We start from the raw sequence: 17011 nt of genomic DNA on the forward strand, positions 1-17011 counted from the left end.
CTACCCCTTGTGGCCCTGCAGCCCCCTTCCCATACAGTCCCTCTTTCAATGCTGTCACCCCACTAGCTCCTGAGCCCGTCTGTCCCCAGTGTAACACAACACCCCCAAGAACCCCACTCTGTCCCTCCCATGCCTCCTTACCTGGCCCCACTGTGAGGAATGCAGCCTCTTTCCCCTCCCTATCCACTAGCTGGCTGCTGTCTCTTCTGGCATCACAGCAGCCCTTGGTAGGCGAAAGTTGTAATTGCAGCACCTCTCCAACAGAATCTATATTCTATATATCTATAGAAAAAGAAATCTGCGGGGGACATGAATTCTGTGCATACGCAGTGGCACAGAGTGTGATGACATGTAATCCCTGACTGATACAGCTGTGCCAGCAAAAAACCCCTAATACAGTGCTTTTGCCTGTATAATTTATTTTGTTCACAAGAGATGAATTAAGCTGTATGGGCAAAAGCACAGTCACTAAGTGCTCCATCCACTAGAAGAGCTTTGCTGGGATAGTATGCCGGTATTCTTATGCCAGTACTCACATTGTAGACCTGGCTTAAATCTATAAACAAGCAGTTCATGAAGGGGAAAATTAGAAAAACGTGATTTCTAGCCTCTATTCAATACTGTCTCATATAAACACCAAGCAACATACGAGTCAGTGATACGGCATTATGCTACAGCCCCTGTAGCAGGGCTAAAAATCACCAGGAAGTTCCATAGTGAAGTAGTGCTTTCAAACACACAAGATACATTAAACATTAAATGCAGCAAACATACAGCCCCACAATTTTAAAGACCCATAGTTCTTATGAACATTGAAGTTCAGAAAATGAAAAAAATTAATCATCATTTAACAATTTTTAAACAGCTATCAACTTTCAGTTGGATAGGAGAAATGGATTCAAACCACAATTATAGACAAACACCTCTGAACTTTGGATCCAGCGTAGAACGTTGCAACTTGTTCTCATCATTGGTTTTGAAATATGTGAAAATGCAGAATAGTATTTCCCTGTTTTCTACTGAACTCATGTCTCAAACTTACTCTATTTGCCAAGTTTAAAAATGCAGGTTTCCTCCCTCTTCCCCAAGCCCATGTGTTCTTTTAGTTTTCTCTGCCCATCACCATAGAGAGACCAACTGAGAGCCCAATTTTTGCTTCGTGCATTAAATGTTTTCATCAGTTTTCCTCTCTCACTCCTTTAAAGCACAGGTCAACCATGCACTGATACCAAAAGCCCCAGTAATCTAGTCCTACCCCTCATTTTGTGCTTCTTTTGATTTGTAGGTACATATAAAGGCGCCAGCGACAGCAAATGTGAGATCTGCAATATAGGAGAATACCAAGTACAAAGGGGCAAGGAGAGCTGTGACAAATGCCCAGAAAATTATTACTGTCCTGTAAGTCTCTCTAAGCCGCAGCAGTGGTCTGTCTTACCAAATGTAGCTGATCTGTTACAATTAACACCATTTTTATTCAATCCCCTTCCTTTGTAGCGTTCTTTTGGTTTTTCGTTTTAAAAAAAATGTAAACACAGCCATGTTAGAGAGGAGTAGTCACAAATGTTAGCCACCTCTAGAGTCATGTACCTATCCTTGCTCCACACATGAAGCTTCCACTGATCCTCCATTGGGAGTTTTGTGGGAAACTAAAGACTGGAGAGTGGCCCATTAATTGTGTTACTTGAAATATGGGCAAGGCAGTGTAACAGACCTGTTGCTCTAAATCCTACAAGTAATGGTGCCATCCTGAGTGTACCCATGCATGACTTGAAAAGTGGTAACTTCAGGTTGGTTAAATAGACTCATTTGCTGTAAATTTCAGGCAGGGGTTCTCAACCTTTTTCTTGCTGAGGTCCCTCTCAACATGCTATAAAAACACCAAGGCTCGGTGGGGGAGGAAGGGGTAGCTCAGGGTTCTGGGCTGGGGTGGACTCTTGGATATAAACAGTTTTACTTCATTTAGGGGTCCAGGGAGGGAGCGCCACCTCCACCCCCTGACTCACTCAGGTGGTCACCCAGCCTGTCTGGGCTGTGTGGGGACGCAACCAAAAAATATAACTCAAAGGGGGGACTCGGTTCAAAAAGTTTGAAAACCGCTCAGGGTGCAGCTAGGGGCTGTGTATGGGCGGGAGGGTCTCCCAGTGCAGCTCTGTTTCAGGGGCGGGGTGCTGGGGCACCCAGCTTCAGCCCCCACTGCTCCTGGCTTATTTAGTGTCCTGCACCATGCTGAGCAGTGTCAGTGCTTAACAAATAATACAGTCTTACCTGTCTGATGAAGCTACCTATTTTGTATTTTCAATTCCTTAGAGCCCAGATGTGAACCCAATTGCGTGTCCTTCTAATGCCTTCTGCCCAGCTGGGAGCACTCAACCACAGTATTGTATGGAAACATTTCTTTATAAGGCAGGAAACTCTTGTGAACTGGCTCCTCTAACCATTGTACTACTAGCCGTTTCTTCAGCAGGTGAGTAGTATTTATGTTATAGTAAAAGTGGAATACAATCCACCTGCAACTTGGGTAACTTCTTGATTAAACAAGTGGAGGTGTTCCCTTGGTGGTATATTCTTGACTAGTTTTCTGACATCTTCATTTCTTGTGTGGGTTCTCTTCTTTTGGCCACTGCTTGTTCCTTGCATTTTTGTTTTCAGAGGAATTAAATCTGTGTCCCTTAATTATGGTCCCTCCTAGGATTCTTTAGCCTATTTTCATTAGATTTCTTAATATCCCTAAAATATTGTCTGAAAACACAATAGTACATTATGATAAAAGTATGGGACAGCAGCTTTAAAGACATAAGAATAGCTTCCGGGGTTGTAGTCCAATCTCTAGTCACCACTTGCCTATTGAGGGTGTAACATTTGACAGAAGTCGGTGGGTTGTTCTTTACAGCTGTTACATATTGGCACATTTCTGAAGCAGGCCAAAGATGCTGCCTGTGCCTTGGGATGCTGCCTGTGCCTTGGTGGAGGGTGCCCTAATAATCAGAGGAAAAGAGGCTGAACACCTAATGACACACTGTGATCCATTTAGAAATTCTATGATGAGATGGCTTGGCCATTCAACAAGCTAGATATAGCCACTGAGATGAGGAGACAGACTTAAAAGGTCTAGTCCTGTCCTGGTAATAGAATAAGGCTCTGCAAACATCCATCAAATGTAGCTTGCGCACATCAGGAAGAACACTGGTGCTTTACTCAACTAATCAGGTGAAACTCTAGAGACCACCTTAGGGATGAAGTTAGAGTGCAGTCTCAGAAACACCTTGTCCCTATGAAAGGATGCGTAAGGAGGTCCTGCTTTAAGGGTTTGTAGCTCGCTGATTCTGTGCTGAGGTGATGGCCAATAGAAAGACAGTTGTGAAGCTAAGGGGATTATGGAGCACAGAGCTGGTTGGGAAATTTTCAATGAAACTGTCATCAGTGATGCCTAGTCATTACACAAAGTAAAAACTATTTCCCCATGCTAATTTTTTCCCTACTCACACCTTCTTGTCAACTGTTGGAAATGGGCCATCCTGATTCCATTGTTTCTTTGACTACAAAAGTTTTTTTCTCCTGCTGATAATAGCCCACCTTAATTGATTAGTCTCGTTACAGTTGGTATGGCAACACCCATTTTTTCATGTTCTCTGTGTATATATATCTTCCTACTGTATTTTCCACTGCATGCATCTGATGAAGTGGGTTTTAGCCGACGAAAGCTTATGCCCAAGTAAATTTGTTAGTCTCTAAAGTGCCACAAGTACTCCTCGTTCAGTATACTTAGAGTAACTCCACACACTCAAAGGGCAGGTCTTCGTTCATGGCCTACTCCTTCCTAGGCATGCCTGATACTTAGAACCATGATGCTCTACACAGCATCACCGCCAAGGCCACAGACCTAGCTGCCAAGTCAGAGGCATCCATTACTGCCTGTAAAGCCAATTTGGCCTTCCTTAATTATTTTCCCAAGTTCCTCCCTGCTGTCGTGTGGGTGTTTTGAGGGGAAAAGTGTCATCATCGATCCCAAGTCAAAAAAGTTATGAGTGTTTTTATGAAGGGTTTGATGAAATTTAGCCAAAGCTAAGAACTAGCAGGTCATACATGTATGAGGTTCTGTCTTGCTGCCACGGGCAATAAGAGGGAACTCAGGGAGGGTCACAGCCACCCTATCCTGCACAGCCCCAGTGGACACTGCCATAAAAAAAAATAAAAAATAAAAAATCTGATCTCGTGCATCAGGTATATGTGCATCTACAGTGGGATCCACACTGATACATATTCAAAGAAATGGCAGTAACAGCATTGCCAATTTTCCCAACTTATATAAGATTGTTTTGGCCTCTATTTCAGGAGCTCTTGCTGGCCACCTGATGGTGTGGAGCTCCCAGCTTCTTCCCAAACATTCTACTTAATTCTGTGTCCCCCCTCCAGCCCCAATCTCCGCCATCACGAGCTCAGCGAATAATTCTGCCCTCTTCTCTCCCTCCCCCTACCTCTTGTCCCTCAGTGCTCCTCCAAGGGTTCTTCTCTTCCATTCCCCACCCAGGCCTTGGACAGCATTTACAGTGATCCCCTTCTTAGGCATGGTGTTCCAGGGATGGGACGGGCGCACAAAGTGTGTGCAGGGAGCAGAATGACCCGCTCTTCACTGAGGGAGAAGAGATGCCCAGACTTGCTGAGCTTCTACTGCTTCCTTCCCAACCCGCCTTAAGAGAATGGTGTCAGCCACTCCTTTTCCTCCTCCCCACAAACCTCCCCTAAGCTTCCAAGAGGAAAGGGGAGAGCTTTGCCTGCTTCCTGCAGCAGACCTGATTAGCTGCTCTTCCCCAGGAGGTGGGGATGTGGTGAAGGCAGCCAGTCAGATGGGGTTTTGCCTGGCCGAGACAGGAAATCATTTGAAGGCTGGATCGTCTCCTCCTTCAGCTCCTTGCCATGCTGGTTCCACCAGGAGTCAAAATAGCATTTCAAGAGTCGGAAGCCCTGTATGTTCAAAAGTTGTCATGAAAGTAGCAGTTAAAATAGGTATTTGGCAGGAAAATATATTAAAAAAAGGCTTGTGTGAAAAAGACTGTCCAGGTTGGCCTCACCTCCTACCACTCTTGGGCTTTTCCATCAGAAATGCTTTTGAAGAAAACCATTCAACACTCAGTTAAAGTAGCCTGAACGAGGACTAAATAGAAAAATACCAAATTCACAAGAACTAGGGAATATTTCATAAAGGTTTATGGGACAAATTCAGAGCTGATGTAAACCCACACATTTACTACGGGCTTGCATTTGCTCACTCAGAATCTAAAAGTTGGACATCTTTCTGCCCTGGGTGAGCATGTTGGTGCATCACAGCAGAGGAGCATAAATGTGTCATTAAGATCAGTTTCTCTAGTGTGGTTCTGCCAAAAAGCAACTAAAAATAGCACTGCAGAGCTTGATATCTGTCAATTATTTCCGTGTCCAGCATGCTCAGTTTAGAAGTAATTTTTTTTCTGACAATCCTGCACACTCAGGCTAGAATCAGTCAATCTTGGTTCTTTCCTCCTTGTGCCTCATTACAGGATTATAGGGATTCTGCAGGTCAAACTAATTTCTCAGCCAAGTCTTTCAATAGATGTGAATACGTATAACCAACTCAGAAAAAGAATTCTGGGGATGTATGTTAAATAGAAGCCAGCCCTCTTTCTACTAGCACAGAACAGTGAAAGAGCAGCCAAGTTAATTTTGTCATTAAAGTCTGCCAATGAGACTGCATATCAAAAAGGAGATTTGAATAAGATCATTTTTATACAGTCACCTTTCATAGTAGAATTGCACCTTCAAAGTTGTGTTATGAGAATTGAAATTATACCTACCCAAAATGAATTTGCACTAATTTAAATGAAAATAAAGCCTTAAGTTGTCAGAGTGTGAGACTGCTTTATCAATAAAGCTCAGAATAAATAACCTCTGACATTTTTTCCCTTCCCTCCTAAAAATAATTTTCATTCTTCATTTTTCCAGGTGCAGTCCTCCTTGTGTCTGTAATAATTCTGAAACAAAGGCAAGAAAATGGCAGGAAAACTTTAAAATCTCCATTACTATCAAAAGGAGTGAGACCACACACAACTTATGGTGTGACTGGGCGCACAGAACCAGTATATGCCGGCTGGTAGTTGGCTAGGATTGTACAGAGTTGTAAAAATCACAAGCATTCTCTCAGTTTCTTTTCTCATGTCTGGTGATTTGACAGATATTTATTTAGTAGTGTGTGTCTGGGCAGAATGTAAGACATTATTAATCCTTGGGGATTTGTTTGTGTAGCCAAAATATTTAATTGTAGCCGATTAACAAAAATGTGAACAAAAATGAAACTTAGAAAGTGATTTGATTTGTGCAGGTCTGGCTTAATTCAAGAATAAGAATAGGTGCATCCTTGCACATCATCACTCCCACCGCGAAGGAAGAAAAGTGTGTGTCATGGCAATCCTCTCAATTTCAACAACAGACAATACCATGAGTGAGCATGTGGTAGCATCATATAACATGGTCTCTTTACAGTATATGCTAGCTATTCCTACCATGGCAGGACTTAACACAAACATAATTCCTCTTAAGAACATATAGAATCTCTTCTTCCACTCCAAAAATGTGACTGTTTCCCCTAGGCAGGAGTGGGGCAGAGAAAGCTGCATGATCCCAGATTCATCCGTCTTCCATACCTGTGAGAGGATATCTGCAGGGAAAGTGATGGGCAATTATGGAAAAACACCTCTCCAGTGTTTGTTGCTAGTTCCCAATGGAACTGGCTGCAGAAGCTGCTCGCTATTATAGGGCTCCCTCATATGGCAAGCAGCCCAACAGTCATTTCTTTCTCCTTCACGGCACTCAGCTCTATATGCAACGCAGACCCTCAAAGCCACCGAACTGCACATAGCACTGGGGAGAAGGAGCAACAAAAAGTATGTCTACACTGCAAAAACAGACCCATAGCCGCAAATATCAGAATCCATGTCAACTGACTTGGGCTTTCAGAGCCCAGGCTCCAGTCCGAGCCCAGATATCTACACTGCTATATTTTAGCCCCCAAGTGTGAACCCGAGTCAGTTGACCTGGGCTCTGAGACTCACTACTGAGAAAAGTCTTTTTTTTTTTTTGGCCACATACACATACCCAAAAGGTGAAAATACAAGATAAGAAGACAGGAGCAAGAGAGAAAACAGACAGACAGAAGCAGATACAACAACTAAAGTGTGAGGAGGTAGCGATGGTCTTTCCTCCATTCCATCTCAATCAGACGTCTGTTCAGAAAACATTGGGAAGCACTACAGTAATTGAAAGCAGCTTTCTACACATCTGTCATAGGACCAGCCAGAACTGTACAGAACTGTAGCCAGAACCTTCCTGCTCTGGACCCAGACTTGCCTCATTCCAGGTAACCCAGCTCTGACCCTCAACTCTGATTCCAGCTCTGACCCCAGACTTCTATTCCTGGCTACCAACTCCTGCAATAACCACTAGGATTAACTCCTGTTCCAAGCAGTAGTCATCACAACCCACATCCTGGTCTCTCACATTGTGTTACTTTTAACAATACTAAGTTTTAAAATATTGGTGACTGAATTTATAGGTTGATTGCATCCTTCTAACCATCTCAGTTTTTAGTCAATGAACAGATTTTACAAGTAATTTAGCTCAATTCAGTCAGGAGTAAGGGCCTGGTTCTATATTGGGTCCTCATCCTCTCCTATATAATCAGAGAAGTAACGTGGCACTGAACACCTATAAAAACACCAATTCTACCCTAGGGAAGAAAAGGAGCCAGAAAGCATGCCAGACTCATTGCCAAATGACTCAAGTACATGGGAAGGAACTGTGGAGCTTTTCTGTTTTCAAGTAAATTAGAGCAGGGCAGTTGAGGCATTTTTGGATTCTACCACCTGAAGTGCATTGTAAATTAGATTGTAAACTCACTGGGGCAAAGACCTTGGTTTATGTGTTACTGTAGTACACCCATCAGACACTGGAGCACTGTAAAATAAAAAAAGTACGGATTTTTCATACACTAGCCACTGCAAATGGGAATAAGGATTCTAAGTATAAGTGACAAGTATCGGGGGTAGCCGGGTTAGTCTGGATCTGTAAAAGTGGCAGAGAGTCCTGTGGCACCTTACAGACTAACGGACGTATTGGAGCATAAGCTTTTGTAGGTGAATACATCCGACAAAAAGCTTACACCCACGAAAGCTTATGCTCCAATATGTCTGTTAGTCTATAAGGTCCCACAGGACTCTTTGCCGCTAAGTATAAGTGAGCAGATTTACAGCTCTTCAGTTCTAGGCAGGCACAGTTTTTCATATTTAGAGCCTGACCCAACTCCTAATGAAGTCAATGGGAATATTTTGATGGACTATAGGGAGCTGGAATGACCCCTTAGTGAGAAATTGCTTTGGAACCAGGGATGTCAGGTGATGCATTTTTTCCCAAAAGAGCCATCATCAAACAGCAACATTCCACATGCACTAGTTTTATCTATCGGCACACAATTAATTCACAATCATTCTGACTGGAGCAGAGTTTGGCCAGATACCTTTACCATTATTCCTTTCTTTTCCAAGAGTTACAAAACCTTTAACTTGTATCAAAGCCACAAAGATCTATATTATAGCCCTAAAAATAAATTTTCCATTAATTTTAAATTATATATAAATTTAAAAAGTTATGTTACTGCTAAGCATTTTTATATAAATAAAATAAATAAATATGCTTAGCAGCAACACAGTAACTCCAGTGAAGTGTTGGTATACTTAGTTGTCCTAAGATTCTTCTATCTTTAAAAAATGGTCAAGTTCAGAAAATGCCCCACGAGTGTATTTACTCTTACAATATTACACAACTATTACATTTCCTTGAAATGAAAAATCCTTAAGGTATGCATATTAAGTGCTTGATCCTGAAAGTAACTGAAATACTGAATTAGTTCATACAATAAACATTTCAAATGGGTTGTAAGAAAGTCTAGTTTAAAACAGTTTTACATAGAAAATAGTCAATGTTATTCTGCTCAATTATTTTCTGTTTCAAGTCTTGTTTTCCACTTTTTTCAAGTATTAGTACTCAATTCAGAGTATAAAATACCTCAATATACTTAAGAGTCTGAATACTGCTAGTTTCATCTTTAAAAACTTATGTGAAACAAAAGTGGTGACAATTTGACATTGCTGTGTAGGTATAAAATGGAACTGGTTCAAATTTAAGTATTAGAAAAATATAGAAAAAATTTAAAACAATGCTTTTCACAGATCCTTAGAGTAGGAATTCAACCTCATGAAACAGGACTGGGAACTTGGAGAGCTTTGGTACACATTATGCATCCAGCGTTGTTAAGTATCATAGCATAAAAATCTATTTGCAATTCTGCATCTTAGTTTCCCCAGCAGGCTCTGTGCCCAGACAATCTCAGTTTTCCCCATTCTCATCTCATCTCATCTCACCTTCCCTCCACCCACTCACAATCCTAGTCCTCCCCACCTCTATTTAATCTCAGTTCTCCCCACTACTGCTCACTTGATCAGCCCCCTCACCCCAATCTCTTATTCTCTCAATGGTGCTTGTCCCAATTTCCTCTATCCATTCAGGTCTGGCTGATCTTGTCCCCCCTCTGCATTTGAATAGGCCCAATTCCTCCTCCATAGTGCCTGGGCTCAGCAGGGTGACACTGAAAGCACAGGGGAGATGGACTCCCTGCTCAGATCCTATGCCTGGTCCACAGCAGTAGCCACGAGGAGCAATTGCAGGGTAGTTCTCCTGTTCAGTCCCTGCAACCCTGGGATGAAGCATGCCCAGTACATGCAATCTGCACAGAATTTAGCTGCCAAACTCTAACAACTCTCTACTGAGCATAAGCAATAGGAAATCTTTCAAAGACTTATGACCTGGCCAAATTTGGGTGATTTTTCACAGGAAAAGCAAAAGGCACATTCCTGACACAAAGGCTACCCCTCCGTATCCAATCTGAAGTTCCTGCTCCAGAGAATGAATGTGCAAATTTCTCAATGAAAAAAATGTGAAAATCTTTTTTCCAACATGGGCAAAACAACATAATTTTTCCTAATCTTGTTCTTGGGAATAGCGGACCATTTTTGCTGAAACTTAAAAAATATAAAAATTAACCTGACAGTAACCTGGCATGGAAAATGATTAAAATTTTGCAAAGTTATAAGCAACTGACTACAGAAATAGGCAAATTCCTCCTTATAATGGGAAGTGTTGGGCTGCACTGCCAGCTCTGCCTATAACAAACTGAAAGACATAACAGCGAAGTCTAAAGCACAACCACTAATACCTAGATAAAAGCTTAAAATGGTGCTAATTCCAGTCAACCTTTTAAAAAAAATCCTGAAGCATAAATTTTCATTATGAAGCCACAGTCCTTTTGAGCCTTACTGATACAGCAATACACTCACGCATTTCCACAATATACACCATTTAATTGTTTTTTAAAAGATTACGGTAAGAACAGAGCCTGCACTATATTCACTTTTCCAAACAAGAATTTCAAAAATTCTGGCAATTTCAAAAATAAGATAACTAGGAATGAACTTTAATATTTAATAAGACACTGAAATTTCTCAAAGGGTTGTCAAGGAATAATGACTCAGCAATATAGAATATCTCCATTAATACTTCTCTAAAGTAACTCCAGTATTTAAAATTATTAAAATAAAAGCCCCTAAAAACTTACCATGAATGCAAACTATAGAACAAACCAGCAATGCAATTCAATTGATTATATTTTCCAGACTGTATAAAAATACTTCTGATATGTTTAACTGAAACCATACTTCTATACTGTCTCTCATTTGATCAGGAAGCAACAACCTATTTTAATTTGCCTATTGTATACCAACTTAAGTGTAGCACAATTCACTGGAAAAAAATTAGCTTATACACCTCAGTGGCTGAGATGAAATGTAAACATTCTGATATAATTTCATGACATGCTTATGTTGCAATTGGTATTTAGAGTACTTTACAACTGGATGCCCAATCTTTGTAGACGTTGGCTACTAAAGGTTCTTGTGTCCCTTTACAGGAGACCGTCTGTTTTTTAAGACTTAAGGTGTAGAAAGTATTCATGAAAAAAGATGTTTTAAAATATCTTACTGAACCACAGACTAAATTATACTCTGAGCTGCATTCAAAGCAACCCTGCTGAGCTCAGTAAGGTTGCATGGGATATGAATCAGGGGAGAATTTGACCCATATTTGAAAAGGATATCAATTTCAAGAGTAAGTAATCAATAGAAGGAATAGGATTTTCCATAATTAACTAATTTAAGTAACTTTAAGTAAACATCTAGAGGAGCAAGCTCTAGAGTTTATTCTTCTCAGGGATGCAGGTAACTATTGGCCCAAATAATTTAGGATTGGGAAGAAAGCAGAAAGATTAAACCACAGACGGCAGGAAATCACTCTCTAAATTTTGAAAAAGTGTTGCAACTGACAGCCATGGAGACTGAAGTCTTTATTTATCCACAGACAAGCACAGCATGAATGGTAGCAGTGCACACTGCTGCACTAATGTGCTTCAGAACCTGACCAAGAGGGTAAATTGGCAGATCCCACAATCATTCAGTTTTTGGTCTCTGCAATGGTGACAATTAATACCAGTTCTGATGGTGGTTTCTGTGATGGGGACATCTGCCCATTAGGAACAGGACCACAACTATTCCAACACTGGAACTAGTACAGCAATGAGGTGATACAAAGCTACAAACCTATGAACAATATAAAAATTTTAAAGTACTAGAATTCAAGGTAAGTTTTATAATAACTTATTTAAAAAAGTATACTTATAAACCTTTCCTCACAGGTTATTTTATCCAAAGAAAACAAATATTGAAATATTCATTCTTATTATGCCAAATTCCTGCATTTTGCTTGGAAGTGATCAGGAAAAACTTTTTTGCTTTTGCTCCCTCCCCTCCCCCCTTCAAAAGATATCTAACTTCCCTTCCCCATCCTGAAAGAATATACAGCATACCTTTTTGGTTTTCATTTTAGGTACCTGTCTCTGCTTCAGCCTTGGCAATATAAGAATGGACCTCAGAAGAAAGAACGTTCCTCACAAACAAATTTGAGAAACCTTCAATTTTTACATCATGTGCAAGTCTTTGTATATTGATTTGTTAAAAGTGAAGTAAAAATCTCAACCACTAATGTAACACTTTTTCCTACATTGAACTGTGTTACTTCAAGCAAAGGATTAGTTGAAAAAGGAAGAATTAACCTTCCAACAGTGTTTATAAATTTTGATTAAAAAAAACAAAGCAGTTGCTCAGTCACAAAACAAAAATAAAAAGATTTCAGATTTCACCATGGGGTAAAGATACATTTTAGAATTGTTTCAATTAAAATTTTCTAATAAAATGACAGTCACAAAGTTTTCATATATGGGGAACAGCTGTCGATTTCAATAATTAAAGCTAGATCTGCAATCAAGCCCTGAAAAAAATATACATTTTTATGATATAGCTATGCTTCATTAAAAAGGAGCTACACAGAGGTTCCGCACTATTAAAGGCAAACTAAGCTAGAACATATAAAAATTATTAAATGGGCATAAGAGTGTACATTGCATTTATGTGGGCTGAGTTATGATTGCATGAGTCAAAACCTGTTTGTAACATTGCTTAACCATATCGCAAGTAGACAAAAATAGCATCAAATAGTAGGTAAAATTTCAGATATTTTTCTTTACCTCTCCCCCTCCCCCAATTCTATAATAATTTCCATTTAGCCTAAATAGGGTATGTATGTATACTGTAATTTTGAAAATCTTATGGGAGTCAAAAAATTGAAACCGCTTTGCTGAAATAATGGAGCAGTTGTAAAAAGCCAGGTGGTGAACTCCTAAACCAGTAAGAAATGACTTCAAGTAATCTGCCCTATCTGAGTCAAGTAGTCATTTTCATAAAAGCTGTTGAAAAAGGAACACAATCAGGTTAAATTTTATATTTAATTAGGTCATTTGTGTTAGTTTAAAGTCTATTTTACTTTTAAATTTTTTCTGGCTTTTTCATTTAACTGACTTCCATTTCATATTTTGGTTTTTTTGCACTAACATGATGCAGTGTTTGGATTGCAAACTGCGGAGAAATGTTTGCCTCTGAACCAAAAAATGGTCACAGAATTTGAGAAAAAACAGCTTTTTTTACAAATTAAAAACACAATTATCCTAAATATTGGGCCTTGATTGCAAGACAATATCACTTAAGTCTGGATTTGTATAGTGTTGCAAGATCAAGTGTATTTCTGTTTAGCTGAAATTAAATAGAGGGAAAAAAAAGAGCATAGAAAAAAAAATCTCTTGCAAGGTTTCCCCTTGCTAGTACAGTGTGCTTCTTTCCACCATGCACCATATTTCTTGGTGGAAGGATATTTAAAACCAATTAGACAGCCATTTTGTTAAGAGTAAGAACAAATTGTAAAGTCTGTGGTTATATTGAGATATTCTCCTGGGTTCTGCATGGCACTCGAGCACTTCCTCCACAATGAATACAAGGCAAGCAGATCTCTTTGGGACTGCATACTAAGCCATTTCTTATTTAAAACAACTTGAGAACTAATAACATCTTTCAAGGATACACTATTTTAAACACCTGTTGGCTGGCAAATACTATCTCAAGAACTAAGTTTATATGCCTACCTGGTTTGATTTTAATTTGCCTCCAAACGGAAAAACATTGGAGGGAACCTTTTACATTTGTAAAATTCAAGTGTAACTGTAATGCTGAGTAAAAAGTTTGGTTTGTCCTGAAAAATTTCTGAACTATGTATGCCATAGTTCGTTATCAGTGCAGATGCAGCAGAAGACTGCTGTGGTTGGCTCAGTCGATTAAAAAATGCTTTTCACCCAAATGTAACCTTTACAGAATATATGTAAAATTGTGTCCTTCCCTGGCCCTATTCACAACTTATCTACAAGATAGTGTTGGCAGTGGAAACTGCAGTTCATTATTATTTGCATTCAGCTCTCATCCATCTGTTTCTTCGCTTTCTCTTAGGCTTCAACTTGGTCAATTTTTGGGGGGGTTTCTCAGTCTTCTGATTTTCAACAGAATCTACCCCAAGAACATGTTCAGAGCAGCATAACTGTCCATCTAATGTAGAATTTAGTACTGTCCCATCTTCGTGTTCCTTGCAGAAAGAATTTGGGCAGAAGTGGCAAAAAGAAACAGAAGGCTTGCCACAAACATCACAGTGGTGCCAAGGACACTCCCACTTTCCTGTAATTAAAGAGGAAGAACATTAGATAAATTGAGATTTTCTTTGTTAACAGGAGAATAAACTTCATGTTGCTAAAAGGCAAAGTATAACTTTAGTGTTTTTATGTCTGCATGATAAATACTGACTTTGCTTTAAAAAAGTGGATAGTTATAAGAAAAATATAACTGGAGATTTTAACTGTTACTAATTACTCTGTTAAAAGCAAAATAGTAGAGTACTTTTAGGTAAGCTCAGTAGACTGCATTGAACAGCACACTTGACGCCACTTTACTTAAACAGCACCAGAGTCAAATCAGTATAAATTATTCAGGGGGTTACTTGCAGTATCTTTTGAGTTCCAGTCCAATATAATAAAAGCTTTCTGCCTTCTAATGAGAACTTCTGTTCATGTGGAAATCAAATAAAGTCAGTGAACTCCATGCTGTTGCTCTTTTGCTTTGGTTAATTTGTGGTATCTGGAAACCTCTATCCATCCCAGAAGTTCCAGCACCGAACTGACAGACATCTCTAAATCTATTTTTGTGTCACATTTCTGTGTGCACATCTCTCTTTCCCCTTTTCTGAAGTTTCTGACTACCAAAAACAAAAATAAACAAGTGGTGAAGAGTTAAATGTAGGGAAAATTAATTCTTCTTTGAGCATTTTCTTACATGGATATCCATTGCAGGTGATGCAGATACCACTGAAACTATCCATTTGCAGTGTCCTGGGGGGATCTGTAGACACCCTATGTCCTCAGCACTCTACTTCAGGATATTATGTGGTACAGCTCCAACCACCTCTCAGTCATTTCTAACCATAGTAGGCAATAAGCAAGATTCAGCAGCATTCATTGCTGTCCCCATCTGCTCACTTTCCTGAAAGTTTAGAATTTCTCTCAGAGTCATGCACTTAGGGACGAATAAGAATTTCTGCTATAAGCTGGGGGCTAATCAGTTGGAAATAACAGAAGAGGAAAAAGTCCTGGGTGTGTTGATTGATCACAGGATGATCATGAGCCACCAACATGATGTGGCCAGAAAATAGGCAAATATGATCCTAGGATGTATGAGGTGAATTATTTTCAGTAGAAATAGGGAGGTATTAATGCCATTGAACAAAGCACTGGTAAGATCTCATCTGGAATACTGGGTACAATCCTGCTCCCCATGTCCAGGAAAGATTCATTCAAACTGGAATAGGTGCAGAGAAAAGCTAGTAGAATGATCAGAGGAATGGTGAGTCTCACAAGAGGAGATAGAAAAGGTTTGGATGTTTAGCCTTGGCTGAGGGGATAGGATTTTTCTCTATAAATATTATCAGGGGGATAAAGCGCAGGAGGGGATAAGCTATTTAAGCTAACGGACAGTACTGAACCAAGAGCAAATGGCTATAAACTGGCCATGAATAAATTTAGGTGGCAATTAAAAAGTTTCTTACCATCAGAGGAGTGACTTTCTGTAGTCTTCCAATAGGAGTAGTGGGGGCAAACAGCTTCTAACTAGTTTTCAGATGGAGCTTGTTAAATTTATAAATGGGATTATGCACAGGAGGTCTTTTCCAGTCCTGTGTTAGTTCCTATTCCATGCCCACCTTGGATAGCACCATATCCATAACAACCAAGACAGTCAGGCACAGGAGGGGCACATTCTTGATCAGTGTTCATTGTGCAAGGTTTTTAACCAATGTGCAAGGTTTTTATCAACCACAAGGAAAGTGATCATCTTCCAGGAGTGGCTATGTCAGCATTGTCTTCTGGAACCAACTGTCTGAAGCATAGAATCATAGAATATCAGGAAGGGACCCCAGAAGGTCATCTAGTCCAACCCCCTGCTCGAAGCAGGACCAATTCCCAGTTAAATCATCCCAGCCAGGGCTTTGTCAAGCCTGACCTTAAAAACCTCTAAGGAAGGAGATTCTACCACCTCCCGAGGTAACGCATTCCAGTGTTTCACCACCCTCTTAGTGAAAAAGTTTTTCCTAATAGCCAATCTAAACCTCCCCCACTGCAACTTGAGACCATTACTCCTCGTTCTGTCATCTGCTATCATTGAGAACAGTTTAGAGCCATCCTCTTTGGAACCCCCTTTCAGGTAGTTGAAAGCAGCTATCAAATCCCCCCTCATTCTTCTCTTCTGCAGGCTAAACAATCCCAGCTCCCTCAGCCTCTCCTCATAACTCATGTGTTCCAGACCCCTAATCATTTTTGTTGCCCTTCGCTGGACTCTCTCCAATTTATCCACATCCTTCTTGAAGTGTGGGGCCCAAAACTGGACACAGTACTCCAGATGAGGCCTCACCAATGTCAAATAGAGGGGAACGATCACGTCCCTCGATCTGCTCGCTATGCCCCTACTTATACATCCCAAAATGCCATTGGCCTTCTTGGCAACAAGGACACACTGCTGACTCATATCCAGCTTCTCGTCCACTGTCACCCCTAGGTCCTTTTCCGCAGAACTGCTGCCTAGCCATTCGGTCCCTAGTCTGTAGCTGTGCATTGGGTTCTTCCGTCCTAAGTGCAGGACCCTGCACTTATCCTTATTGAACCTCATCAGATTTCTTTTGGCCCAATCCTACAATTTGTCTAGGTCCTTCTGTATCCTATCCCTCCCCTCCAGCGTATCTACCACTCCTCCCAGTTTAGTATCATCCGCAAATTTGCTGAGAGTGCAATCCACACCATCCTCCAGATCATTTATGAAGATATTGAACAAAACCGGCCCCAGGACCGACCCTTGGGGCACTCCACTTGATACCGGCTGCCAACTAGACATGGAGCCATTGA

At 40.4% G+C, this 17011-nt stretch overlaps 2 protein-coding genes across 6 annotated transcripts in view; one reads left to right on the plus strand and one right to left on the minus strand.

Moving 5' to 3' along the window:
* Window positions 1-12103, plus strand: part of LOC311519717 (uncharacterized protein) — a 33058-nt gene extending 20955 nt beyond the window's left edge. Inside the window, exons 7-9 of one of the 2 annotated variants that reach the window (XM_084626529.1) lie at window positions 1286-1398; window positions 2308-2464; window positions 12019-12103. In XM_084626529.1, the coding sequence (XP_084482655.1) occupies window positions 1286-1398; window positions 2308-2464; window positions 12019-12095 (347 nt within the window). In that variant the 3' untranslated portion in view covers window positions 12096-12103. Of the gene's footprint in view, window positions 1-1285; window positions 1399-2307; window positions 2465-5976; window positions 6176-12018 lie in introns of those variants that run through there. The other variant, XM_084626528.1, reaches the window with a different exon arrangement.
* NSD2 (nuclear receptor binding SET domain protein 2) overlaps window positions 11444-17011 on the minus strand; it is a 151352-nt gene continuing 145784 nt past the window's right edge. For all 4 annotated transcript variants that reach the window (XM_084626525.1, XM_084626523.1, XM_084626522.1 and 1 more), the window contains one exon: window positions 11444-14243. In XM_084626525.1, coding sequence (XP_084482651.1) covers window positions 13975-14243 — 269 coding nt within the window. In that variant the 3' untranslated portion in view covers window positions 11444-13974. The remainder of the gene's footprint in view (window positions 14244-17011) is intronic.

This window comes from Lepidochelys olivacea (assembly GCF_965140295.1).
Source record: "Lepidochelys olivacea isolate rLepOli2 genome assembly, chromosome: 4".
Classification (NCBI taxonomy): domain Eukaryota; kingdom Metazoa; phylum Chordata; order Testudines; family Cheloniidae; genus Lepidochelys; species Lepidochelys olivacea.